The sequence below is a fragment of the Mandrillus leucophaeus genome, unplaced genomic scaffold, assembly GCF_000951045.1.
Source record: "Mandrillus leucophaeus isolate KB7577 unplaced genomic scaffold, Mleu.le_1.0 Scaffold176, whole genome shotgun sequence".
In the NCBI taxonomy this organism is placed as follows: Eukaryota; Metazoa; Chordata; class Mammalia; order Primates; family Cercopithecidae; genus Mandrillus; species Mandrillus leucophaeus.
The window spans coordinates 2099106-2125176 of record NW_012101765.1 but is presented as its reverse complement, the minus strand read 5'-3'; the positions used below and the strand labels follow the sequence as shown (position 1 = coordinate 2125176).

The 26071-nt window shown below is 35.5% G+C and overlaps 1 protein-coding gene across 3 annotated transcripts in view; it reads right to left on the bottom strand.

Annotated features, from left to right (window-relative positions):
- Positions 1-26071, bottom strand: part of EPHA3 (EPH receptor A3) — a 384202-nt gene that overhangs the window by 10356 nt on the left and 347775 nt on the right. For all 3 annotated transcript variants that reach the window (XM_011977262.1, XM_011977264.1, XM_011977263.1), the window contains exons 14-15: positions 16282-16431; positions 15303-15496 (exon numbers count right to left, since the gene is read on the bottom strand). In XM_011977262.1, the coding sequence (XP_011832652.1) occupies positions 15303-15496; positions 16282-16431 (344 nt within the window). The remainder of the gene's footprint in view (positions 1-15302; positions 15497-16281; positions 16432-26071) is intronic.

Here is a 26071-nt window from a genome sequence, read left to right as displayed (position 1 = left end):
CCTGTAATCCCAGCTACTCGGGATGCTGAAGCAGGAGAATCGCTTGAACCTGGGAGGCGAAGGTTGTGGTGAGCTGAGATCGCGCCATTGCACTCCAGCCTGGGCAACAGGAGTGAAACTCCATCTCAAAAAGAAAGAGAAGAAGAAAAAGGACTTCCTTCCATGTAGGATTTTTTTTATATAAATACAGGCTTACCCATCTATCTATGAACGCCCGCAAGACCTGGTAAATTAGTGGAATGGAAGAGGCATAAAGGAAACGAAGGAGACAACGTTTGCCTCCCTGAAGAGCCAAAATAAGCAATCAGTTGGTGAAATGTCTTTGGTATGTCCCCCCCCCCACCTTTTTTTTTTAGCTCTTAGTGGCCTCTTTGATTGTCCTTTGACTTATAAGACTGGAGTCAGTCACGAGGTGAACAATTTATTGACTTATCTCTTCTTTTTTCTTAAGGAAGGGAGCTTGGGCACAAGGTAGTTATAAAAGCCTTTAGTTTTGGATGAATAATAACAACAACAGAAATAAGTTTTGAAGGCCCTTGTTTTCATATTGTATCGAACGTTCATGTGCACTCAATGTGGCAGGCATGATGCCAAGAATATTACACAGACACGAAGGACCTTAATCTTTACAGCACCTGTTAGGCACTGATGCTATCCCCTAAGACAGATAAAGAAGCTGAAACGAAATCACATTAAGTTACAAATCTGAGTTTCCTCAGGCAAAAGAGGCAGAGCTGGCATTTAGACCCACATTATTCTATTCCACAGCCCATATTCTTGACTGCTACGCTGTGCCATTTAGGTAAAACTTTGTTCATATTGCATTTCCCTGCTTTTTTCTTCAACAATTTATGATTCCATCATGTGGCACATTCAATGTTTACATGCCCTGAAGTTTAGTACACAGATACTGGAACCATAAGGCCTGAGTTGAATCCCAGGTATACCACATATTATTTGTGTGACCTTGATGAGTTTCTTGTCTGTTTCTTCATCTGTAAAATGGGGATGATGGTGAGGGTATCGATTTCACACCAATGAAGATTAAATGAGCACATGTAGGTAGCACTTAGAACAGTGCTGGCACATAATAAGCACTATCTGTTAGCTGTTCATTATTCTTACATAAGGTAACACTTTTGGTGAAATGGTTAAACTTCTGAAAACTTCAAAAAGAAAATAGCAGAGTAAATATCAGTTTATATATAATGCTGGGAATGCAATGATCTTGTTAACCACAATTTTAAGTAACTAGAAATTTAGTCATATATAATATTATGTACATAATAGTATAACAATCCTGGAAAGTAGCCATTATTAGGGGCTTCATTAGAATAGTCAATAACTTTTACAACTTGACAATCATTCCACAGCAAATGCTTGAAAACAGAAGTGCTATTCTGCTGTCTGTGATTTTTTTCGTTATTGTACTAAAATATAGTATTAATATTAAAACTGTATATATCATAGCTTAATCTTTATTGAATAATTAAGAGGGTACATTTTGACTTTTTGCCGTTTTAGTTATTCAGAATCTTTCATTAAAAATCTCCAAAATTAGGAATATTAAAACTACAACTTCATATTTTTCTTATGTACTTGAAAGATTTGTCTAAGTGAAGTCCATCATTTGAAGTGCTTAAATTCAAAGTTTAGAATTTGTGGTGAGAAGATGCCAAAATAAATAATATATCGATATGCATTTATCCTTATTTTAGAAATAAATTTAGGTCTCTAAGGGGCTAATTTCAATATCCTTAGAAATAGCACGGAATAATAGCAAAATGAACAATATACATGAAATAAAACCGTATTATGTTTTACATATGAGTAGCAATCATTGATTACCATCTAGGATATGTGGTAAAAGCTCCTGTTCTAAATGAGAAAATCTGTGAAGAAAATCTGTGCCAGCTCTGCTCACACCTAAATAGGTCTTTTGATTGAGAGGTTTCTACCACTTCTGGTGATATTCTTCAACTTACTCCCTTATGCACAACAGGCCTGCTCAAGTGTAAAGTTGATGTGAGCCCAGACAATTTTAGATAGTGCCCTACACCTACATGTTATTACTTGGAACATATGAGAAGTTTGTGAATTCACTATCTGGGTTTTTACAGGGATGCATTAAATGTATTTGATAAAAATGGTCACATTTTAGTGCAGTTTTAACCCTGAGTTTCAGAAAAAAAAAAAATTGTAACATTGGTTCTGACTCTATTTTCATACTCTGTGGAAAATATAGATTAATAGTCCCCTCCCTGTGATGGTCATTTGTGTAGTGGAGGGCAGTTGAAAATGAAGGATTCTTCAACCTTCTGTCCATTAGACTAAACTCAACTACTTCAATCCTTTCTATTTCACAAGTTCAAATTATACATTGAAAATTGTATAATTATAAACTTTCTTTCATTGGAAAAGTTTCAGCTTCTGTATAATTTCTATATAATTTCTATTTCTATGATACAGTTTAGTTTTACTAACTCTCAGAGATTATCTAAAAAAGATTAGGCATTATTATATAAATATTACTTTTTTCCTTTAGCAATATCTGGAAAACTATAAAATATAAATATAACATTTCATATGTTACTTTCTTCTGAAACATATATGCAAGCAACTTTCTATGATTTTTTAAATTACTCATCTGAGAAAGAAAAATCGCTTATTTTTATAATTGAAAATTTTGTGTTTTTGTTGTTTACCTAAGAACTTCAGGAATTACAGATATACAATCCAGGTGTCAAAATGTACACAATATTCTTGGGTTTTTTCAGCATAGCTATCATGAGTGAAATAGCCTCTGTCACTAGCAAGCATTAGATATTACATTAGACTCATTGGATAAGTCACTGAACCACTAAAAAATGGATAAGTATAGCATTAAATCAGGTGTGAGAAGATTTTATAAGAAAAATGATGTGAAACCTAGAATGAGACGAGACATTAAACTATCTACAGGCGTGCGTGTGCATGCACCACAGTTTCCCTGTCTACGGTAGCTGGAGCACAGAACCTTATGTCAAGTTTTAGTCCCATGAATAGTAATACTTTTTTATTTATGGGTTTGTGGGTATGAAGAATCAAACCCCAGGACATTTATTCAGAATATTTATGAAGTGTGCCTAATAGCAAAATGCAGAATTCTTTCTTCTCAGTTCAAAATAGTTTGTACTTTTACACTCAACCCTTTAGCCAGACTCAACAAGAGTTTAGAGAAAATTAGTATAAACAAATTGAAATAGAACAGGACGTGTGGATTAAGGATTAGTGACCCCAACTGAGTTTGTCTGCTTATGACTTGGATCAAAGTACATCCAAGACAAAAAAAAAAAAATGACCTAATTTTAATGCCAGTGACCTCAGAATAACCAGCCCTGCAAAGTATCATTTTTCCACTTCCAGGATTTCTCTGGGGATTTCAAATAAAAATTGGTTCCTTTCCTCCTCAGAGAGGACATCTGGAGAGTTTATCAATGGATAGGAATTTGTCTCTCACTGTGAAGAGCCTGTGATGTCTCTTCATGTGCACCAAGGGAATCTGGGCCTTTGAGCAGCTGCAGGCATTGGCGTTTTTTCAGCCCCAGCCCCAGACATTGGGTCTGAAGGGGAAATTTATAGGCTGGGTGATGTGCACCGTGAGCTCACACTTTTACTAGACAAATTAGATAGGTTTCAATCCATGCAGCTGTAAACGATGTCCTACAGAGCTCCACCTGATCTTTTACAGCTTTTCATAAATCAGTACCTACTGGCTGCAGACCGCAGTCATTAAAAAGAAATCATGGAAATTACATGTTTGCTCAGGGGAAGTGAAAAATAACTTTCTTCCCTTTCTTTCTCCCCCCTTCTATTAAGATTTGTGAATTATTCTTTCATGGGTTTTCATACTGTTGCATTAGAGAGGTACACATATAGTTTCTTCCCATCAACTCCTATTTTAGCTGTAAATAGGTGCATAAAAATTAGCACCAGATACTGGGGAAAAATCTCAACAAACAACTGCCAATCCCAGGAATATCTTCGGATAATAACCTTATTTCAATGCTATCTTAGAATTCTGACTCACTAGTTATCCATTTCTCACTTAATAGACTCCTTTTGATTTACAAAGAGATTTACTCCTCAAACATCAAAAATAATAACTAATACACATTTCTTGAATGAATAAGTACATGACTATTACGTCTAGAAGGAGGTAATCATATTCAAGATGCGTACTGTAACATTATAATTATTTTTTATTTGCTGTGGATAGTTTCAGGAAATATATTAAATCTAAAAAGTAACTTTTTAAAGCCAAAATACTAATAATTATATCTGAATTTATTATTGTTTGAGAATAGTAATATATTTTTTCAGTACATTTTATAACTTTTTAAAAAAATTTCAAATGTTTCCCCATTGTATTTCAGGGGGAAGATCTTATATTTGTCAATTTATTTTAATGTTGATTGCTGATGACCTTGATCTTTATCACTAAAATTAAAAATCCAGATACGATAAAATGAATTTAATTTGTCATCAGTAACTAAAAATAATTTTGAATATATACAGTTCCCAACAGGAACCTAGTACATAAATGACACGTTAAGGAGAAATAAAGTCATTGTATTTATTTTAATTATCTCTAGGCCTTAAGGACAAAAATCTTTGAAGTTATAGCCGTTACATCTGGTTTAATTCCTCCCTGTGGTAAAATTAGCTGCTTTGATTTTAAGATTAAAAAAGAGAGAGAGAGAGAGATCACTTGGGTATTCGGCATATTTGTTTCCCTCTAAAAGGTTCTGTATCATATTTGTTCACTGAGGAAAGTCACCCTGTCAGTTTCAGAATTTGAGGTCAAAGTCATTTTGAGGAATAAAGGCAGATTGTTTTTTGGTTGTTAGATTTATCTTGAAGGATATGGTATTTGTCAAAACAGCAGTTATTCTCAAAAAGAATTCTATTATGTACTCTTAAAGATCAGAAACTTTTTACTAATACTTGTTTATTTTACTAACTGGGAAAAATATGAGTATTGTTTATTTTTACTCCTCTCTATGCTGCAAGTTAATAAAAATAAATCCCTTCAAAGTTAGTGATCAATGCAATGAAACAATATATCTAAAAGCATTTCAATTAAATTAACTAAATATAATTGGGTATGCAGAACCTTGTTCTAAATATTATTAAATATATTGCTTAAGTCTTTGTGTCATGAATTTTGTTGCCTTCCATTTAAAACCTTGTTCTAAATATATTGAATGTATTATCTAATTTTTTTGTGTCAAGAATTTGAATTTTATCAATTTACAATAGTATAGAAGAATTCAATAGCCTGGCTAGTGGAAATTCTGTGAACTTAAGAAATTATTTCTCTATTTCATTTTACACACATATGCACACACACACACACACACCTCTTCAAAATTAATATGGTCAATGATAAAAATCTTGTATTTTCAAAAATAAAAAGGGTATCTTACTACTTGAGTAGAAACTCATTCTTATTTTTCTGTTATTAGTCTTAACTTTTAATTTAGATTCATTTATAAAAATAAGTGAATAAATTTATTTAAATCTATAAGTTATATTATAAAAATAATCTTTCACAATACGTTTTCAAAAAATAAATGTGTATTTCACTTATATGTACAAAATAATGTGTTGGGAAGTTAAAGAATATTTTTTATTTTAAGACTATTTTCTATTTATTTTCATAGTGGCATTTTCTATCAAGAACATCTTTAAGCAACATTCCTTTGGACCGGGCATGGTGGCTGGTGCCTGTAATCTCAGCAATTTGAAAGGCCAAGGCAGGTGGATCACCTGAGGTCAGGAGTTCAAGACCAGCCTGGTCAACATAGTGAAACCCCGTCTCTACTGAGAATACAAACATTAGTCAGGCAAGGTGGGGAGTGCCTATAATTCCAGATACTTGGGAGGCTGAGGCAGGAAAATCGCCTGAATCTGGGAGGCGAGGGTCACACCATTGCATGCCAGCCTGGGCGACAAGAGTGAAACTGTCAAAAAAAAAAGAAAAAAAAAAACAGAAAAGAAAGAAAGAGAGATAGAAAAGAAAAAGAAAGAGAGAAAGAGAGACAGAGAGAAAGGAAAGAAAGAAAAAGAAAGAAAGAAAGAGAAAGAAAGAGAGAGAGAGAAAGGGAGAACGAGAAGAAAGAAGAAAGTTTTTTTGATTCTTAAAAAAAGAGAGGAGAGCTCTTTTTTCATTCTTTTATGCACATCTTCTTCTTTTTTTGCCTTGTCTTTTTCATTATCCAATTTTATAATTAGGTCTCTCACAATGTCATATATATTATTCCAAAATTCAAAATAGTTATCTTAATACCTCAATGTTCCTTCTTCTTCTTTTTTTTTTTTTTTAAGTTCTGGGACACATGTGCTGAACCTTCAGGTTTGTTACACAGGTACACATATGACATGGTGGTTTGCTGCACCTATCAACCCATCATCTAGGTTTGAAGCTCCACATGCATTAGGTATTTGTCCTAATGCTCTCCCTTCCCTTGCCCCTGACCATCTGATAGGCCCTGGTGTGTGATGCTCATCTCCCTGTGTCCATGTGTTCTCATTGTTCAACTACCACTTATGAGTGAGAACATGCAGTGTTTGGTTTTCTGTTCCTGTGTTAGTTTGCTGAGAACGACGGTCTCCCGCTTCATTCCTGTCCCTGCAAGGGACATGAACTCATTTTTTAAGGCTGCATAGTATTCCATGGTGTATATGTGCCACATTTTCTTTATTTATTCTATCATTGATGGGCATTTGGGTTGGTTCCAGGTTTTTGCTATTGTAAATAGTGCTGCAATAAACATATGTGTGCACGCCAGTTAGAATGTCGATCATTAAAAAGTCTAGAAATAACAGATGCCAGCGAAGATGCAGAGAAATAGGAACACTTTTACACTGTTGGTGGGAGTGCATATTAGTTCAACCACTGTGGAAGACAGTGTGGCGATTCCTCAAGGATATAGAACCAGAAATGTCATTTGACCCAGTAATCCCATTACTGGGTATATACCCAAAGGATTATAAATCCTTCTACTTTTTAACTGGAAGTCTTTTCCCTCAGTTTTTGCTTTTCCTTCCCTTTTTCAGCTTTTGATAACACAATGTGTATCCGCTTTTTGGAAGCGGCTTGCACTGTGGTTTTCTGCAGTAGTCGAACCTCATCCTATCACCCTGATTGTTCCTCTTTTCTACCTACCGCTTCACATTCTTCTGTGATATAACTCGTACTGCTCTCCAAAGCTCAAAATAAAGGGAATTTTCTTTCTCTATTGGTGGAAGTCAATGTAGTGAGTTCACATTCTGAGATATTAATGAATGTTTCATATTTGTTTTCCTTCTCATATTGCCATTTCCTGTCACTGACTGGCTCCACAGCCCCTTACAAGGTGCCTAAACTCTGGATTGGCTGCCACTACACCTTGTTACATACAGTGGAAACAGGAGGCATACAAACATTTAAATTAGTTTCTTGACTATTTCCAAGAATGCTTATCTGCACGGCAGACCTGTCCTTCCTTCTGTTCTTCTACCACTGTCAATGAGAAGGCTGTACATTCAGAACGTGGAAGAATTATTTGATACCTTCTCTGTCACTCTGTGCATCTCAGTCACGATGTCCTATAGAATTCACTTTAATAAAACATTTTGAATTCACACACTGTCTATTTTCGCTGCTCTACCATAGCAGGTCCTTTTCTCAGACTATAGAAATCCTAATTCTCTCATATGAATCCCGTCACCTCCAGCCCTTTCCAGAAGTAGCTGCCAAAGAACTATTCCCTACACACAGTGCAACATATCACTTAAGTAACTTCAATGTCTGCCCTTTCCTTATGGATAAAAGCCCAAATGTCTAGAAATGACATTTACTCTTCCATGACCTGATGCATCAGCTATCGCAGTGGCCCCCAACCTGTTTGGCACCAGAGGCCAGTTTCATGGAAGACAATCTTTCCACGAATGCGGGTGTGGTGGGGGATGGTTTCAGTATGAAACCATTCTGCCCCAGATCATCAGGCATTAGATTATCATAAGGAGTGCACAACCTAGACTCCTCGCGTGTGCAGTTCACAAGAGGGTTTGCACTCCTGTGAGAATCTAATGCCTCTGCTGATCTGACAGGAGGTAGAGCTCAGGCGGTAAGGCTCGCCAGCCCGCCATTCGCCTTCTGCTTTGCCACTTGGTTCCTAACAGGCCACAGCCTGGTATCAGTCCGTGGCACAGGGGCCGAGGATCCCTGATCTATCAGGCTTTTTCCCCATAATTTCCTTTTTTTATCCTATAGTCTAGCAAAACTGTATTATATGATGTGATTTGGAAGTATCCTACCCATTTGTGTGTCTTCCCTTTTCTGTAGTGTTCCCCCAACCTATTTTCCTGTTACCTGCCTGTAGAAATTTCATCCACTCTCTGAAAGTCCCCTTTACATACAAATGCCAGAAAACTCCAAATATAAAAGCAAACTCACCTCCCTTCAGGGTTCCCGAACCCCGTTTATTTTTGTTCTAATAATTATATTTTCTGAGGGGTATTATAGTTTTCTGAATATTCTTTTTTCTTCCACATTTAAGCTGTTGAGGGTGGAAGCTATGTCTGTTATCTATATAATCATCACAGGACCTAACATAGTGTCTCACAAGGTTATTGTTGAATAAACATCTGTAGCCTTGTACTGACGTACAATCAAAACTTAAAACCCTCACATCTCTTAAGATTGACTCTACTTTTAGAAAAAATTAATCAATGACTAGGAAACAAGCATAACACAAAGTTTAATATAACTTTCCTTCCGTTATCATCACCCTTGCAGCATCTAAGTAATTGTTTGATCTGGCCCACCCTGACCATCAGTTTTTCCACCTTCCCCACTTCCAGTGATTATATTCAAAGAGACACTCTTGGTGGAAGATTCTTTGAGAATGATACTGCTATAAATCATCAACTCTAATGAAGGCTGAAAAGTGAAATGATGCATTATAAAAAGACTTCTATTGCAGTATATGCAACAACGTTTTTAAATTCAAACAATTAGTTTCAAAAGGTACTCAGTCACCAAGAAAAAGTTAAAATTTGACCATAAAACTTACTAAATCCAGAAAGACTGAAGAAACATCATTTCTATCAGAATGATGTTGTTTTTCTTAAAGGACACTACAGGGTACATGTATAAACACAGTTCTATGCACTGATCTTAGTAACTACATCATTCAGAAACTTGAGTGCTTTGTACCAGCCACGAATTCAGTTTTGAAGTCTCCTATTATATTTTTAGGAGTGTATTTCTGGACTTGAGTTGACAGAAAGGTACACATGTAGAATTTTGCTTAGGAGAACAGCTTTAGGCTTTTACCATATGATCAATATCTATAAAAAAATCTGTTCGGAGAACAGAAAAACACTGGAATTTTTTCTACAAATTGCATCTTTTGAAATGGAAATTTACTAATGATGTCAGCATATATTTATTAGGTATTTAGGAGACATTTATTGAGCACACATTATCAATCTGCACTGGCAATACAAGCCAAGCATGGTGTGTGCTCTCACAGGGCTTAGAGTTTATTAAGAAAATGCATTTAAAAGAATTAAAATAGAGTTAAAAGAACACACACACGCAAACACAGAAAACAGAATTAAAATAATGATGAAGAACGTGAATATGGTGCTCTGTAAAAGAATAATGACGTTAAACTTTATTTCTCTGGTGCTGCCACAGAATGAGTCAGTACATACATGATGTGTAAGTTGCTTCCTTAAGGAAGAAAGGTGCAAAGGAGAATCTGAGACAAGGCAAACAGCATATGCTACAATCTTCTGAAATGCTTTTGCTTTCTGAAGGAACTAGAAGTGGCCACTGAGGTTAGAGTATTGTTTAGGTGAAGGTGGCACAAGTCGAAGGGTTAAAATGACCCCCACCTCCTCATAACTTTTGCTCCTCCTTCTACAAAGCAGCCATATAAATCAAATCATCTTACTTCTCTGGTCCAAATGCCTAATGAATTCCTCATGCATTTGAAAAATATTTCAAAGTCCTCACCATGGCCTGTGTAGCCTCAAGTGCTCTGGCTTCTGTTTACCTCCTTAGGTTCATGACAGACTCCCTTCAGTCACATTCTTCTCTGCCACTTCCTAGAACTCTCCAAGCCCTTTCTCATCTCAAGACTTTTGCATTTTCTTTAATCCTGCGCCAAGAATATTCTTTTTGGTGAGGGGGAGCTTACACAGTTGGCTCACTCCCTTCCTGCAGGTCTCAAACATCAACTCCTCAGACTCTTTCCCAGCTACTCCTTATTGCCCATCACGGCCATTTACTGATTTCCCTCCTCTGGTCTGTACTTGTCTGTTGTTTACTGTGCATCTTCTATCATGTAAGCTTCAGGAGGGCAGGGATCATATTTTTCCTCTTTATTTTTCTTCAGAGTCTATCCCTTGCACATGGGAGACTGGTATATAATAAAGAGGGGCAGAAAACACTATTTATTTTAAAATACACAATTAAGGTATTATTGACTATAGTCATCTCATTGTATTATATAAAAATAGTTGGTGAATAAAATTTACTTGAATAAAATAAATAACGTTGGAGAAGCAAGACTTTTCAAAATTTTATTTTAAATTAATTTATACATTTTTTTAAGAGGCAGGGTCTTGCTTTGTCACCCAGGCTGAGTGCAGTGTTGCTATCATTGCTCACTGTAACCTCAAACTCCTGGGCTTAGGCAATCCTTCTGCCACAGCCTCCTGAGTAGCTAAGACCATTGGCAAACACCACTATGCCCGACCCATTTAAAAAAAAATTGTAGAGATGGGGGTCTTGCACCCAGTCTGGAGACCAGTCTGGTGTTGGAGACACCCAGACTGGTCTCCAACTCCTAGCCACAAGTTATCCTCTAGCCTCAGTCTCCTGTGTAGCTAGTGTGGCAGTTTCGAGCCACTCCACTCAGCCAGCAGGGCTTTTTAAACAATCAAAAGGAGACTAGAATTTTTCATAAATGTAACATGAATTCAATATTGATTATAAACAAGTGGCTAAAACTATATCATATATGTTTTGATAAGAAGATTCTGGAGGCTGTGCAAAAAAATGTTTGGAGTTCGACAGCAATCAAAGCAGGGGACAAGTTAGGAGCCTAGTGCAGTGGTCCAGGTCAGAAGATGAAACAGCCATGAGGAAAACGTTCTCAGTGAAAAGGGGTAGAGATAGATCTCATTGATCCAGATGATCACAGTGTGGAGGGCAAGAAAGAGGTCCCAAGAGTTGCTCCAATTCCTGGTTAGGTGAATGGGTAGCTGCTGGTATATGCAGTTAATTAAGCAGTGGAAGGATCAGGCCGGGGGAGAAAATTGATAAATTTTCAGAATATTGACTTTGTGTCTGTGTGTCCATTATTTGAGAAGTTTGGCTGTGAAGAGTGTTAGAGAAGTAGGGAAGTAGTTGGCAGAGATGTGGGGCCAGCAGGGGTAATACTGACAAGCAATATCTCCTAAATTTTCCAGATGAGAAAAAAAAATCACCTAAAGTTTTTATAAAGTATCCAAACTCCATTCTCTTTTCCTGGAGATTCTTGGGATAGACCTGGATACTTGTATGTGTAACACGTTCCCCTGGTGATAAGAATAAGATAACGAGAAAGAATATAATAGAACATATGTTTGTGGCAATGATCCTACATAAAGAAAGAGCCCAGATATGTAGAAGAGAGAGAGGGAGACAGGGAGAGAGGGAGAGTAGAGGATTAGCCTCTGACAAATAGAGGGACACTTCCTTTTATAATTAGAGGAAAGAAGGACAATATGGGTAGGTGCAGGTGCCAATATATTTCTGTTTTGCTGTGGGAAGTCCCCATCTAATGGCTTATTTTCTCAGTAAAGCATTTGGCAGGGACATCACTAAAAATTAAAGAAGTGGGTCATTTTAATCAGTTATGAAAAGGATGAAATAATCATTGTCAAAAGGAGGAAAGCAAATTTTATAAAGAGAAAAAACATTCTCGACATAGTTGCATATAGTAGTGTGAGGTTGTCAATGATAAATGCATTATGACCAAATCTAACCCATTGTGCATTTTGATGGTAATAAGTAAAAATATAAATGGAATTGCCAAAATGTTTATATGCTGTACATTAAGATGGTTGTCTTTTCATAGAAAATATTGATTTTTTTTCTAAAATCATGTTTTATGACAAAATACATCAAACTTGTTCATGTATTAAAGAAAAATATGTAAGGAAAAAGCATTTGATATATTTCAATAAGAGTGGAAAAGTGAATTAATGAAAGTATGTTAAAATTTGGATGCTAGGACATAGCCTCACATATTATGATCTGATAGTAAGAGTACTTTTCTCTATGAAACTGGTATTAGATATCCTCACATTACATTACATTACATGAGTTCGCTTTGAAAATGGTTTGAATGTTTTTATGATAGGTAAAGCCTTTTTTTTCCTGTGATTACTATCTACGCTGTAAAGATCAAAATAAATGGCTTCAGAGTACAAAATGAGGACCACATGGCCCAGGGAAGGACAGGTTTGTCATCCTGTTAGTTGTTAAACTGTCAGGTGAATTTCTAAGAGTCTACACAGTCTCTGTCAAGTCTGGGATAGAGATTTATCCTTATGGAATAAGTTACGGGTAGTTTTATTTAAGGACTTATTACTAGATTCAATCGTAGTGATTCCTAAGTGTTATTTTCAATAAATAATCTATGATTTTTATATACTGATATTAAGATCTTGTTTATGATTCTCCTACTTAACTTTTTCAACTATTATGTAAAAACTGGGTAATGTGCACTCAATATAATCAACACAAAATGGGTAAACTGAAGACCTAATACTGTAAAGCTTCTAGAAGCAAACACAGGAAGAAAGTTCTATGACACTAGTCTTAGCAACAATTTTGTAGAGACGACACCAAAATCATAGGAACCAAAGCCAAATTAAACAAGGAGGATTATATCAAACTAAAAATTTTCTGCACAGTAAAGAAAACAAGAAAATGAAAGGCAATCCACAGAAGAAGAGAAAATGTTTACAATCAATATATCTCATAGATGGCTAATATCCAATGTATATAAGGAACTCATACAACTTGATAGCAAAAATAATAATACCCCTATTAAAAATGGGCAAAGGACCTGATTGACATTTTTTTCTGAGGAAGACAAATGGCCAACAGGTTTATGTAAAGGTGGTCAACATTGCTAATCATTAGAGAAATGAAAATCAAAATCACAATGATCTATCATCTCACACTTGTTACGATGGCTATTATCAAAAAGTCCAAAGATAACAACTGTTAGTGAAGATGTGGAGAAAGGGAACATTGGCAAGTAAGGAAATGTAAATTGGGACAGCCATATGGAAAAAAAATATGAAGGTTCCACAAAAAACTAAAAATAGAATCGCCATATGATCCAGCAATCCCACTCTGGGTATATAGCCAAAGGAAATGAAGTCAGTATTTCAAAGAGATATCTATATTCCCATGTTCATTGCAGCATTATTCTCAATAGCCAAGATATGGAATCAACATAGGTATCCACTGACAGAAGAACGGATAAAAAAAGTTTATATGTTAAAATTTTGCTGTTTTATTCCCTGTGGATTTCAGGGGCATTGATTTTTGACATCTTAAAATATAGTATTAAATATGATTGATTTTTTAACAAAAATATGATACTGAGGCATGGTTAATCAAACTTGTAATGTACTTACATATTCACTCACACACACACACACACACACACACACACACACACACACGCCCTGCTTGATCTTCAAAGAGATAACTTCAGGCAGAAACCAAGGAATTTCCCATGCATTGAATGCCAGCTTTAGTCAGTAAGCTTTGTAGCAATGGAAACAACAGGGCAGGATAGTATTATTGAGACCTAAAACTGGCACAATTGAGAATCAATATTGAGAAGCAACTGGTTATGCAAAGAAGGCACAATAACCCACAAGTCATCATTCCTGATAAAACTCCATTGTACCAATCAAGATATTATTGAACTCACAAGTCCAAGCCATTGAGTAGGCATATCGCTAGAGGTCCCAAATAGGTCTGAAATGCTTCTCTCTCTAGTTGTCAAGAGGAATGTTTTAAAAGTATAAAATATGTACTAACTTACGTGACAGATCAGAAAGAAAAATTAAAAGCCTGTAGAAGAATGCATTATCAAAATGTAAAAGAACTTTTTTTCATATGCGTGCAATGAGAATCAAAATTATTAAACAAGATATCTTTGTCTTTAATTACTCTGAGAGGCACTAAATACATTAATATTTATTTTCTTCTTATATGGCCTCTGACAAAATTAATCTCTTCTTCCTTCTTTCTTCCACTGTACTTTGTAGATACACTTTAATTTACATTCTTCTAAACACTGAGAGAACTCAGTGGTTCTTAACCTAGAGGAATATGCATAAAATTAAATAGACTTTGTGCATCCAGGATTACATTATAGCTGTAGAATATTAACATTTGTGGTGTTGTCCAGGGGCACTGGTTTTATCTTACTCTTAGTTTTATACTCAATGGTGTCTAGCAAAGTAATTGGTATGCAATATGGATTAAACAAACATTTGTTTAATTAACTGGGGAAAACTTGCATGTTGCTAGTCAGTGCAATATTTTGGATAATTTCTTTTTCATTATTTCAAATGAAAGATGAATCAGGACTGCTTTAGTCATGAAGGGTGAAAAGAAGTATGTGATCAGTATATTTATTTATTTTATTTATTTAGAGACAGAGTCTCACTCTGTTGACCAGGCTGGAGAGCAGTGGCATGATATCAGCTCACTGCAACATCTGCCTCCCAGGTTCACAGATTCTCCAGCCTCAGCCTCCCAAGTAGCTAGGATTACAGGTTCCTGCCACCACACCAGGCTAATTTTTGTGGTTTCAGTAGGAACGGCATTTCATTATGTTGCCAGGCTGGTCTCGAACTCCTGACCTCAAGTGATCCATCAAAGTGCTTGGATTACGGGCATGAGATATCGCACCCCACCAGTATTCCTATTTCCCAAAGACTTAAACAAGCCTGAAGGTAGAGTCAAGATACATGTTAAAACATATCTCAGAATTTCATCATTCCCATTAAGGAGCAGGAGAATTCATTCCAAAGATTAAAAAAGAAAGGGGAACTACATCTCTCTAATATTGCGGAATACAAGTTTCAAATAAGGTATTTGTGGGGTGGGCCAAAAATATTAACATCTTGGAGATAGCAAACACAAATTTCAGAGTGAATGCAGGATACCAAATTGAATGTGTCACCTTGCTGCCGCACTGGTGATGATCTTCAGGCTGCCGGGATTCCGGATAAGCTTGTCCAGAATGCTCACTATCTGCTCAAACTTCGGTCTGTTGTTCCTGTCTTTCTGCCAGCAGTCCAGCATCAGCTGATACAAGGCAGCTGGGCAGTCCATGGGGGGTGGCAGCCGATAGCCCTCATCTACAGCTTTAATTACCTGTGTGAGAAGCAGAGTTTTCAGGAACCAGGAAGTGTCACTTACTTTATGTTTTCATGGACAGGGCTCACAAATATGGTTATTTTAAAGGTAAGTGGGAAAACTTCTCATTTTCAGTTGCCTAAAAGGATAACAACTGATCAAATAAATAAGAAATTATGTATGCCTAAAATATTATATAAAGGAAGATTGAAAGAACATAAATGTAGGAAAGGAGAGTATATAAAGATCCTTTGCAGGTTAAAATAAAAAGAAATGTTAAATGATAGAGGAAATTTAGTGTTATAAAGAAATTATTATTTAGTTATATAGTTCTCTATGAAAAACATATATGAATGAACATGGACAAAATTAGTATACAGGTTTTAGTTATACCACAGGTCAAATGGTCCCTTTCAAATCATAGTAATTTTTTTTTGTAAAATCCTAAGTGCTGTAAAATTAAGTAACTATTAGTTCATTAGTACTTTTCAATGGTGTAAAGCAGTGACTTTCAAACTTCAACATGTATTAGAATCTAGAGGTTATCTTACAGGTCACTTATTTCATTACATTTTCACTACAAATGTATCTTTCGTCTTTTTTCTAAACCCTTGCTTGAGGGAAATATGTAAATCTGTAAGAATAGTTAATATCCTTGTGAGACTTGGAAACAGTTTCATTGCTGCTAAATATTTTATTTCAGTGTTACAAACCAGGAGTCACCCGGTTTCATTATGTTCCACTTCCTTGCACAGCTTGATCTTTTCATCTGAACTCATAACTCATAGACCACAAATACTTACATCCTGATTGGACATCTCCCAGTATGGTCTCTCTCCATAAGACATCACCTCCCAGAGGACAATCCCGTAACTCCACACATCGCTGGCTGACGTGAACTTGCGGTAGGCTATAGCTTCTGGTGATGTCCACCTGATTGGGATCTTCCCCCCCTTTGAATACAAAATCATGTCTACATAAATGAGCAATGCATAGAACATATAATATACATAACATAGTCTGAAACCTGACAGAATTTCTCATAGTATTTCTGTTCTGAAATGGAATATGCATTTCTGTTAAACATTCTGATGTTATTCTATTTTAATACCAACCAGAAGTAGCATACCATTTACAGCAAATTTTACTTCCAAATAATTTGGAAGGATTTTGAAATTATATATAAAAAAGAAAATTGCTTAAATATTGACATTTTATATCAACTATAGCATGTAAATTAATCATCTGCAACAAAACAACCTGAAGTAGATGTGATATGACATGTATTAGAATTAAAAGAGGTATCACAAATCAACCTTCATTGATTTAACCCAGATTTATGCTTGACCAAGCAATCGAAGTTCAGCATGTGAATAAGTCCATATTTGTAAAGAACTTAGGCCACTCCCTGGCACATAAGTACTTACAGGTGTTTGTTACCTAAATAAACTAAAAATAAAATATTTTTTAAAACTCTCTTCAATATAATAATCATCATGATTAATTTACTGCATGCTTCATTTCATCATTAATCATTGAAGTGTCTTCTGGATAGCAGGCAAGCACCATATAAATTAGACATAATAATTACATTACCAGAATGTATAATTTAGAGGAGAATAATATTGCTTTTATGAGTTATGGGAGATATAAAAGTGTAATGTCTACGGAATTTGCTCTTAGTTCAATAAATACACTTAATAAAGATGTACGGATTGTCAACCATATAGGAAGTATTATGCTAGTTATTTTGGGTGAAATAATTATAAATAACATAGTGGCTCTTTTGTTTGGAAAGTGTCAGGCAAACAGGAGTAATAATGAGTTACTGCAAAAACCTAAATACAGAATGAAATAGGTATCTAGCACACTGCTTTTCAAACTTTATAATGCATATAAATCATATACAGCTTACTCCCAGCAAAATGAAAATTTGGATTCAGGAGGTTGAGTGTGTAGTCAGTGTCTGCATTTCAAACAAACTCCATGTGATGCTGGTCCATGGACCTTACCCTGATTAGTAAGACAGTAGTAAAATCCACTGTGGATGTGGAACGAGGAGCCAAGATTCTCACTAGAGAAACTGAGGAGGTCACTTATGAATTAAGTGACCTCAATTTCAAGTGGAGTCACTTGAAAGATGAGTACAATATTTGATATAAGAAAAAAGGGATGGATATTTCAAAGAACTCACATCATCAAAATCTTAAGCCATGTTCATCAAAATATGACCGATTTCTATTGGGCCTCATAGCACGCCACTGGATTTGAAGTGATGCTCAAGGGGGCAATACAGTGCTTCACGTAAACAAATGGATTAGCAACTTAGGAGACAAGTTTCTAAGCCTTGTTATGCCGGAATGTGAGCCTCATCTGTTACTGAGAACGTAATAGTCCTGATTCATAGCATTGTTGTGGGACTAAATGACAGACTGCAGTAAAATCTTTAGGCTTCTTCCTAGGACATAGTAAGGACTCAATAAATGTTAGCTCAATACTCTCATATTCTGAGCCAATGGCATAAATCAAAGCACAGAGGAGAAAACTCTATGTTCTAGAAAAACAGTTTCCGGTGTGAAGAAATATAATGGAAGAGGAAGCTAAAATGTCCAATTTTTATTTAATCACAGATACACTTGGGAAACTTTATCCTGGCTAGGAGAGTGCTAAGATTGGAACTAACTCAGCAAAACTGAGCACTTCTCCTTGCTGTTTTGGCACAAGTGAGCTACTCAGGGAGAGTACTGCCAGAAGCTCTTTGAAAAGGTAGAGCTTACACAGTCATGAAGAATGCATGAAACTGCGCAGAGAATTGAGGAAATGGAAAAGCACCAACAGCAGGAAGAATAAGCATGCAAAGACGCACAGTGAACACAACCTTCCTAAGAAGCTATCAGGTGAAGAATAGTTGACAGTTTCTATTGATGAAGTAAAACAAATCAAATTGGAGAGACCGGAGCCAGAGAAAAGACAGCCTTGGAAGTTATGGAGATAAACTACAGTGTGCGAAGTGCACTAAAACCCCCAAAGCACTCATCCACATATGCCTAGACCAAGTTTATGTTTTCATAATTCAAAATTTCAAATACTACTCCCTGATATTGACAAAAGCGGACTTATACATGTAGCATTGAACAAAATCTACTCAGGACACCAAATGGAATCACTAGGCCTACTTTCTCCTTCTTAAGAACTCAGAGAATTAACAAAAGTCAAACAAAGTTGTATTCATAGGACAAGGGAGATACAGTATCCTAAAAACCTCAATTAAATATCTTATCTCTGTTATAGACACTTGTCATTTTCCTAACCGCCTTTGCTACTTCTCTTTTTCCAGAACGAAATTAAGTATATAAGTATGTTTTCAGTATTACTGAAAGGATACTTTGAGTATTACTAAAAGTATATAAGTATACTTATACTGAAAGGATCATTTCAGTATACTTTCAGTAATACTGAAAGTGTAAAGTGTACTTAAATGGCACTAAAAAGAGAAAAAAAAAAGGAAAAAAAGGCCCTTTCTATGCTGAAAACTTTGTACCTATTTAGAAAATATTAGGCCCAGATATTTGTTGCCTTACCGAGGTCTCTAGTTGAAACTAAAATAGAGTCATAGGAAAAAAAACAATAGGTTGCTGACAGCCATGAAAGAGAAGTGTATTTATTTGGTTTAATTCAGTCAGGGTTAAAAAGAAACACAGAAGAGTTGTTTCATTTTAAGTGTTTCTTCACCATTTTCCAGAGACAAGAGCGTTGAGATTAATAGAATTTCTTAAAATAGCGATATACTGAAAGGTGATCTTTTTTAGGAAGAACAGAGCCATGTTTCTGTTTAAACTTGGAAGGAGAATCCTCTTTTGCGCTGTTCTAAATGCAGACACAATAATGTTGGAGAGGTAACTGCTGTGTCGCATGATCATATCTTCAAGGAAAGCTTCACTCACCTGAATCTCTTAACTTGCCTGGGACTTGTACAGTATGTTCTCTAATGCAGTACATGGTTATAGAGTCAACCAAATTATTTCCAGAATATTTTCCAACTAGATATGGTCTATTTGCTTACACCTGTGTAAATCTTATTAAAATGTTTAAAACTTACACAAAGAGATATATGTTTGGAAAAATGTATAGTGAATTATCTTAATAAGAAAAACTTACATTTTCAATTCTGCTCTTCCGGTTGTGTTTTGTAATTGTTGTAGCCTGCACGCGCGCGCGCGCACACACACACACACACACACACACTACTGTTAGAATGACAACTTTAAACCTTTCAATGTAGCATACTTGCTGATCAGGTGACCTATACACTATCTTTAACTTTGCAATAATTTTTAACAAAATATTCTGGCTCTTAGCTCACTGTGGTACCTTGGAAAAGTATCATGGCCACATTGTGCAGTAGATACCTGTGAAATGACAAAGGCCTCTTGCTACAAGATTTGCTAGCTTTGGAAATGTAGATATGGTCTTTTTACTTGTGTCATTCAGGTTTTCGATTTACACTTTCCTTTTCCTTTTTGTCTCTTAACTGTATCAAGGGTTCAGTTGCTGCCCTTATGGGAAAGCGTGAGGAAGTGAGGCAATCTAATTTATTTTTCATTTGAGTTTGGACATGTTATTACAAACACACAAAAAGTAAGTGGCATTCAATCAGTTCAACAATGAAACTAGGGTGCAGTGCTTTAAATGTTTCCTTAATTTATCCAGATACTGCTATTGATCAATTGGTGTACCAGTTCCTTTCCTCGCTGTCCAGATTCCATCCCAGGTCACCGTTAATTGAGCTTATGTACTTAGAAGTAAACATATTTATTTTTATTTTTAATGGAAAACTCTTAATTTATATTTTTATGTATGACATCCAAAAAATTCATTCTAAAACAAGAGCTGGGACTAATTTAAACTCTTTATTTAGAAGAAAATGTGAATGAGTGTTGTTTCCTTGCCCATTGTTACTGCTGAAGTTCATAGACAGGTCTGGAGTGCAGTGGTGCCGTGCATTCTCGGCTCACTGCAACCTCCCCCTCTCAGACTCAAGCAATTCTTGTGCCTCAGCCTCCTTAGTGTCTGGGATTAGAGGTGTGCGCCACCAAGCCTGGCTAAATTTCGTACTTTTAGTAGAGACAAGGTTTGGCCATGTTGGCCAGGCTGGTCTCTAACTCCTGGCCTCAAGTGCTCCACACGCCTCCACCTACCAAAGTGCTGGGGTTACAGGTGTGAGCCATCGCACCTGGCCAACAGCTAGCTATTTAGCCCATAATTTATTCAATATTCATGAAACATTTGGCCTTCTCATTAGAGAATTTTCATTATCTGCTAATATGTAGCTTATTAGACTGATTAGTTTAACCCCAATAATGAAATAATCACAGATTCAAGACTCTTATCTCTTTTCTAGCTAACCATATTGCAAATGACACCATCCATCATTGAGGGAATCAGAAAGAGAATAAAGATGATTAAGAATTATATGTTATTATTTAGAAAATTTTGTCATTTGTCATGAATTTATCATATATATAAAGCAACTAAAAAAGTGTCTGCTCCTTAATAGCGTGTTCAATAAATGTTATGCCCGTTCCTTCCTTTCAGTTCCCTTTAATTGATACATTTATTGTTGATGTAACAAATTTATTAAATGACACTACTAGGGAAAGCTCACTGTTAGCTACAAAACAATTCAAATTTAGCAATTAATACTAAATCAGATAAAAAGAAAGTGTTAAAACTTCTCTTATTCTTTGGCAAGCAAATAATACCAAGTTGCTCTGGCTTTAAAAATAAAATAATAATAAACCAACATGGTACACATATAATTTGAAGTAAAAAAAAATCAAACTACAGGTGAAATTTCAAATCAGCAAAATGATTACGGAATTTAAGAAAAGGTAGATGCATCCATTCTCATAAACTCTTTAAATTCTTCATGGTAGTTTCAAACTCTTTGTGTTCAACACTAGTAAAAGTAGTAGTAGTAGTGCCTGTCATATCAACTGCAACAAATAAAAATACTAAACCCAAACTATAATTTGAAATCATAAGCTTATGAAAAACTGGATAGATTACAAAGCTGAAGATAAAGAGTATTAATTCACATGAACTTGTGCTCTCCATAAACAATACACACTCACTACAGAGAGCAATTTTCTTTTTTAGGTGTTATCTTGGCAGATGTGCAGTTTAGGCATTCAATAGATGCTCAGTGATCTTAATTGAATTCCCCCTGTATATACGCTATCTTCCCAAAGACATGGTCTTTCTTCTTGGGAGGCTGTTTTTTTTTTTTCCCTGCTTTCTGTAACTGGTAAAGTTCTTATCTGAACATCTTGGTCAAACGTAAACTCTTTGGGTGAAATTTGGGAGTCTTCCAGCAAGAGTTGGTCACTCCATCTTCTGTGATCCTTCTACTGCTTTACTATCCTGCTGATCTGGGATGTCTAGAGGAATAACCACCTGCCCCGCTTCACCACTGCATTCCCCAGTTTAAAATGTGTCTTATTTTCTACCTCTGCTGTTTACAACACTTTATTGCTTGCAAAAGAGCATGCTGTTCTGTCAAGTGAGAATATGATTTATAATTTTGTGGACTTAGCAAAGTAGATTTTACTAAAGATTTCTGATCATTTTGAGCATTTTAAATGTGCAGTTCATTTTCAGTTGATAATGAGTTTAGTCTAATTTTTCATAATGTATGTGAATGTGAATGAGCCAATATAAGCATAATAGTTTATTTTATTAAATCTTGCTGCTTTCTAATGTCCTCTTTTTTCTTATGCTACTATTTAATAGTGTTGTTACATCAATACATTTGAAAAACTCCACAATGATAGTTAATATAAGATTCACTGAGCATCAACTTTTTTAGAGTATCTGTAGAATTATGAAAATATGTCACAAGATGTTGTATGGATTATATGTTTTAGAGTTTGTAGAATGCTATAAAGATTTTCATTTGACTCCATAAACAATACACATTCTACATCGACTGCTTCAATATTAATGTTGTAGGTACTTTACCAACCTAAAACTATAATTAATTAAAGAATAATTTTGGTTTACACACATGGACATTACCCCTTTGTATAACGAGGCTAAGTAAACTGTGAAAACATTTAAAAAATTACACAAGGGTAAGACTTACATACTGACTAAAATATCCGATATATTTGTCTTCTAGAGGTATACATTTATGTATGATTTTACTCCATGATGTCTTGATAAAATGAAAATAGAACATCAAAACTAGAGTGGCTATGTTTCAAATTTAGAGCCTAGGGTGGAGGGTGGTAAGTAACTTCAAGTGTTTAATTGAAACCAAATGAAAATAAAATTGTAACAGGCACACAAGACTTATGATTTGCTGCATTATGTTTGTGATAGCTTGAAGTTCCACATTCTAGGAGGCCTGATAACAGATGGCTAGTCTGTTGCACATTTGTTCACAAATGGTAATGCAGTCTATATTGTCCCATGCAACTTGCAGTCTAATATGAACAGGAAGAAATAGAAAGTACCTGAGAGAAACATTTGATCCCCACTCCCATTTTTTGCACATGATGGGAAGCTTGTAGGGCAAGGTTTCTTTAAAAGGGCACTGTTGACCTTTCACCCCAGACCATCCTTTGCTATGACGGCTGTCCTGTGCATTGTAGGATATCTAGCAGCACTTCCACTGCTGTCGTCTAGATTACATTCGCATCTTCCCAGTTGTGACAGCCAAAAATGCCTCAAGATGATACCAAGTATCTTCTGGGGAACAAAATCATCCCCATTTGAGAACTACTGCTTTAAATGTTGTACAATCAGCAAGGGAAAGGAAACCACATGAGGTCTACAAATTATCTGGGATTTTATACAGACTAAGTGAAATCAACTTTCTAGGGATATTGTATAGCCCTGTCATAGGCTATACCTTTACTAATAGAAGAGTAGGGGTCAAACTCACCAGAGCCAATCTTCTAATACTTGGATTTTGATGGTGTAATAATATCCCTTCTGAATTTTTTGTTTTATTTTATTTTCTCCTTTCTTCTTTTTTCCTATCTTCCTTCCTTTTCTTTTTCTTTTTTAGGATAACTTCCTGTTAATTTAAGTTTTGCTAGTAAAGCTTAATGCCACTTTATAAATTAAGCATCTTTTTTTTATTAAATGGAGGTATCAATAAACAAGCATTTTAGTAAGATACTAACATATCTGATATATTTGTCTTCTAGAGGTATACATTTGCTCCAAGAGCAAACACTGTCTACAGCTACAAAAACGTAAATGTTATTGGCATAGAGAGACACTGAGTAAGAGTCCTTGAGGGCCCAATTTGGTTCTGAAATATAGTTAAAAGAAGAAGCTGGGGCAATAAATTTTAATTGAGTCACACTTTTCAATAAGACTTGCTGCATTTAAGCTGAGGAGCTGTAGTTCTGAGACTATCAAACTAAAATAAATTGAATATATAGGAGTCTAAGTTTCCTACAAGTAATTCATCACAGAGCTTATGCATATTTCTGTTCTTGATTGTGACCACAAAAATTCTTCTTCCCTTTTCACCTCCCACCTCAACAAATTCAAGCTCATATTGCATGAGCACTATTTTTTTTCTGGTTTAGAAATTGCTTTCCCAGCTTATATATGTGAAGGACATTTTAAAAATGTAGATGCTTTAGAAGGATGTGCCACATTAGGCATTCAGAATATTATAAAAGCACAGCTAGTTACTATAAAAATTATTTATGAAGATGTGTTTTTTGACCATATTTAAACATTTAAAATGAGGCATTTACTTTTACTGGTCTCTATATCCACATGTAAGTTCCCAAGATATATTTATGTATTTCAGAAAAGCTTCCAATTGCTTGGAGCAAGCCCAGAATCACAGCATATGGAGTGTATCTAAAACCTCAATTTCAGAAAGACCTCCAATTCAAACTTAACAGAATCAGAAGGTAATGTTTGCTCCTTATATCTCCAATACCAAACCTTCAGCCAGTTCCTCCACGTGCTGACTTCTCATCTATGTATAGCTAAGTAACTGGAGGTACAGGGTAAGTTTAGTCATTTGCTCCATGTGGATTCCGAAGTTTAATAAGAATCAGGAGTCTTGGTTTCTGGGCTCAGCTTTGACCCTCCTATTTAATTTTAGTCAAGTTTCTTAACCTCTCTGCACAGCTGTCTTGTCATTCAAAAACAGGGTCATGGACTATATAAAATTTGACTTTACGTTCAGTTTTATCTTACTGCTTAACAGCTTTACTGACTTATGAACCGTAGCTCTTTCAACTTTCTATCTTAAACCTACACGAATATCAAGGATGCTGACATTTTCAGTGTTAATTATTTTGGACTGTTAAAGAAAGACTAACTTTGGACTGAATTGTATATCCACATGGTGTCACCTTGATTTATGTTTCTAGAATTCTACAGAAAAGTTAAAGGAGTGGAATAAAGTGCTACAGGTAAAGATGCTGGGGATTCTCTGGACAAATGCATTACATAATTGCTAAACTCCACTGCAGGATTAGTTGAGAGTCTAAAACCTTGTCCACTTTGCCTAGAAACAGTAGTTAGATGAGGAATCACACAGTAACCCTCTTCTTGAAAGGTTCTGCAATTCAGTTCCCTAAGCTCAATGAATTTAGACAGTTCAACGAGACATGTGACTAAAAGCCTGAATTTTTCAGGACCTTAACTGAAATGGGTTAGGGGGCTTCAAGTTCTGATTTCTAAAGAAAAGGAGTATAATTGTTGAAATCTCTGGATATTGAGGCGTAATATCACATAGTTACCAAATGTTTCTCTAATTATATGTACAAATCTCTGCCTGCCGATTTAGGAAAGGTTTGCTGGTTATAGTTCACATTTCCTGTTTTTGAGCTTTGTCAGGTCATACTTAGAGTGACAAAGGACTTTGGAGAGTTTATCTGAGTAAACCCAAGTAATTGAGTATTTAACCTGGAGAGAAATATTAGCTTCTCAGGTTAAAAGTGGAACTATAGAGATAAATTATTTGGCTAAAAGATTTAGCATCTATCTATTGTCAGGGACTAAAATTCATTCACTGCAGACAACAAGGTGAAGGGTGATCCAAGAAGGCTCCCAAGGGAAGCATCTAGTCTTATCCCCAGTAGTTCAAATCTCAGAGCCACTGAGAGAATAGTTTCAGCAGATGTTGATTGCCACAAGAGATCAGAGATAAACGATCCTTTAGGTAGCAAAACCTCGTTCTTTGAACTTTTCAGATCTTTCAACATCATGTGAAATGATTAAGCATTTCTTGAAATACAGGAAAATCTCCGTGTTCCAAGTTATTCTATGGCTATCCAGGAAATAAAACACAAACTCATAATGTTTATGTTACTTTCAGATTCTCATAAAACAGTGTAAAAACTAAGTAATCTGATGTATGATATCTATCTTCAACAAAAATAATGCAAACATTGGGGTATAAGTCCATATATATATATATACATATATATCCATACACACACACACACACACACATATATATATCCTAATATGAATCTGGCTTTTTTAAAAGTTCGATGAGGTTTTAAATGTCCAATTTTGTATTTTTTGTATATATTCAATCTCTAATTT